Source organism: Protomyctophum parallelum (genome assembly GCF_964188405.1).
Source record: "Protomyctophum parallelum genome assembly, chromosome: 1".
Lineage (NCBI taxonomy): Eukaryota > Metazoa > Chordata > Actinopteri > Myctophiformes > Myctophidae > Protomyctophum > Protomyctophum parallelum.
The window spans coordinates 4,973,915-4,977,698 of record NC_139697.1 but is presented as its reverse complement, the minus strand read 5'-3'; the positions used below and the strand labels follow the sequence as shown (position 1 = coordinate 4,977,698).

Genomic DNA, 3,784 nt, shown 5'->3' with positions numbered 1-3,784 from the left:
AGCATCAACCACGGCGTTTGGGAGTTTTTAAACGTTTTAACTTAAGTTTTCCATAATTTTAAGGTTTTATTTTTTTTGTTGCGCTTGTGTAGTGTTGCAAAAAACGAGAACCATGTCTGAAATCGACATGCTGAGGCTGCTGATCAACGAGCGGCTGACGGCGGCGGCGGAGGAGATCTTCTCGGTGTTCGGCAGAGCCATCGGTGACCTGGAGGAGAAGCTGAACCTGAAGAGCATGGAGGTGGAGAGACAGAGGAGACTGCTGGACCTCAGCATGACGCCCTGCGTGAAGATAGAGCCAGCTGGTGACACTGACACAACACAACACAACACATAATAATGCTACTGAAATGGAAATATTTTTGTGTTGTCTTATTTCCTTCAGTCAGTGAGGTTCTCTTATAAGGCTGTCATCTATCCCAGGAAAGATTGAACTAGGTGTGTGTGTGTGTGTGTGTGTGTGTGTGTGTGTGTGTGTGTGTGTGTGTGTGTGTGTGTGTGTGTGTGTGTGTGTGTGTGTGTGTGTGTGTGTGTGTGAATGAGTAGCTACATAAATCAAAATGTGAATTATTCAGTAAATGTAGCTTTTATCTGATGCTGTGTGTGTATACACGCACACACACAAATCAAATAAATCACATCACATCAATAAGTCCAACATGGAGAAGATAAGTAGTAGGCTACAAAACTCTGATGCTAGTCCAGGATTTGGAGTCCCTATTGGCAGGGCCATGTAATGTGCTTTCTCAGAATACATAAAAGCAGATCCAATTCATCGCCGAATCAAAATAAATATATTGCTAGTTTTATATTCAATAAGATCTTGAACTAAACTCTATAGTTCTTTGTGCTACACAGATATTCCTCTGATTCAGGAGAGCAGCTCCACGGTCTATAGTCTGGAGGCGTCGGAACTCCCAGAGGAACTTCAACACGTCAAAGAGGAACCCGAGGAGATGTGGAGTGCAGAGGAGCGAGGGGAAGGAGCGACAGACACCGATCATGTCATCACTTCGGACAAACACCCTGAAGAACCAAACCCGCCACCGCCGCTAACCATGCACCAGCAGCACGAGACCCCGAACGGTTTGGACTGTGAGCCCGGCACGTCGTCATCGACACGAGCGCAAGCGATGCTGCTTCCGAGCAGTCTGGTCGCATCTCTGCACGCCGGGAAATGCAGAACGTCGCGTTCCGGACTTTCCGCCAACCCGCCCTACGTTTGCAGCGTGTGCGGAAAAGCATTCAGCCAGCGGATGTACTGGGCGGCGCACGTTCGTCTCCACCGGGGGTCCCTCAGGGACCGCGGCGGGGACAACAAGTCGTTCCGCGGCGGGGACAACAAGTCGTTCCGCTGCGACATCTGCGGCAAGTGGCTGACCCGACTTGACGGCCTGGAGAAGCACCTGCGGGTGCACACCGGAGAGAAGCCCTACGGCTGTCACCTGTGTGGCAAGAGGTTCAGCGACAACTCCAACTACAAGAGACACATCCGCAGGCACGGCGGGGGGCCCCGAGGAGACGCGGCAATGGCCGACACGTCCACAGACATGCTGGGGGTCCTCCAGGACACAAAACCGCTTGACACAGTCACAGATACACACACACTAGAGGGGACCCCAGGGGTCCTGAATAGGCATGGGATGGAGCTCGAAACCCGAGTCCATTACAAACTCGATGACAAATTTATCGAGTACCAATAACTTAAGATTTGGAATTATCAAGCCTGTCAGTGGCCCATGATGTCTTGTCTAAACAATCAACGTGATCAAGAAATAAATATAATCTTCCACGCCCAGCACAAACATACCAGTCTAAAAGTGTATTGATACCTGCCAACCAGTGCTGCCAAATTAAACAAAATTACACTTTAAAGTGAATACACACATTAACCAGTATTATTATCCTTCCGTCTGTTGGAAAAGTACTGTAGTTGAAGGCCCTAGATAAATGTAGTGCAAATAAATATGCATTTTCTGTTTATAAAGAATGGAGATTGTATCATAATTATTTCAGTACTATTCATAATATAAAGCCATTTAACGCTTATTGCACATTAATGAGTCGTTGATTTAATGATAGGCAAAACAATTTTTTTAATTTTATCATCTTCATGTAATTTTAGATGTGGTGGTCAGCAAGATACCAGTTCTGGCGTCTGACGTCCTTCCACAAAATATTAGAAAACGCTCAATAGTGGGGTCGATAAAAGCACGATCGATAAGGTGCTCATTTTAATTTATCAATACAAATGAACGAGCTCCATCCCTCGTCCTGAAGAGACATTCTACAACCTGCTGTACCTGCCCTGTTCTCTCCTGTCATGTTCTGTAGAGCCAGACCGATGATGTTCCGTCCGATGCTAGTCTCCATTTTGGAGAGTCCTAGACCAGTGGTTTCCAGGGACCCCCAGGGGGTCCTGGAGGGAGGTTCCAGGGAGGTCCCCAGCAAAATGAGCAACAGTTTAATGTCATTGCAATTTCAGCAGCTAGAAGGTATTAACCCATTAAAATCGGGGCAAGCAATCTGTCATTTTAGCGGGGCAAAATCTGCTATTTTCGGAATGTTTTGCAAATCTTTTTTGTTACGTGAAAACTCTTAACTCAAATATTTGCTCCCGGGGGTCCCTGGAACATGATATTTTGAGACGGGGGTCGGCTGCCAAATACATGTAATTTTGGCGGTCCTTGACATGAAAATGTTTGAAATCGACCTCAGGTCTTAATGTGTTAACCCAATGAGCGAATGTATAAGAATGCAATTCAGATCATATTGGTTTCACTCTCTGCATCTACAGGCTACAGTATAGACAGCCAGGGTCCCTGACACAAAATCCTTTTAAGCGGGGTTCCAGCTTTACATGCATCAATTTGGGGGTCCTTGTCAACATGAAAATGTGTGAGAATGAAATTATTACATAATTGCAAAGTTGCAATTATTTCAGATAATCGCAATTATTTTGCATACGTAATTGTTTTCATATTGAAAAATGTTTATACATTTTCCAAAAATAGCAGAAATCTAAAGCTTGATGAGTTGTAAACTTGTAGATCTGCTCTTTCCATTATTTAATTATCTTTACGAATAAAATGATTAAATATGTCAGTAATTTGTGATTACGAAGCCTAAATGGAAAACGGAGACATGTTCCAATGTTTAATGCCAATTAATCGTCAACTTAAATTTTGTAATTGAGACAATGCTTGAGAATCACTGTCCTACATCTAGAGTTTCCAAACCTTTCAGGCCACGACCACCCAAAATAATCATATTTTAACATATTTGACATGCACTTGGAATTGTAGGAGTTGAGGTATTTCATCTAGTTTGACTCCATTCCATAGATAAATATTGTGAAAATTGTCGGGTTGTGAGCTTGTAGATCGGCTATTTTCACAATGTCTGCCTCTTTCTTAAAGGTATATTCAGTGATTTCACTTAATTCAAATATCACTTATTTTTTTGTTTTGTTGTGATAATCCTCCCTACTATAGAGTGTGCTGGACATATAAGGAGTTCCTCCCTGTCCCCAGTTAACCCCTGGGGGTCAAAAAACCTTTAGGTTTCGTTTTTGACTCTCTATCCTGATTGGACGAAAGGCTGGGTCCCACAGCCAAAAACGAAACCTAAGGTTTTTTGAGTGAAATCACTGAATATACCTTTAAGTTATATTTAACAATTTGGCAAATTTGGTATTAAAAAAGGTCTTAAAAATCATACAATTATAAACGAATGTGCAGATACGCTGTATACACTTATACTGTATGTTTGTTTGATTTGAGTG

At 43.2% G+C, this 3,784-nt stretch overlaps 1 protein-coding gene across 1 annotated transcript; it reads left to right on the top strand.

Annotated features, from left to right (window-relative positions):
* On the top strand, positions 1-3,379 carry LOC310859875 (uncharacterized protein). The gene is made up of 2 exons (XM_083766642.1): positions 1-305; positions 859-3,379. Exons 1-2 carry the CDS (start codon positions 113-115, stop codon positions 1,701-1,703), a joined length of 1,038 nt encoding a protein of 345 aa, XP_083622768.1. The 5' UTR covers positions 1-112; the 3' UTR covers positions 1,704-3,379.
* Positions 3,380-3,784: the final 405 nt, after the last annotated feature.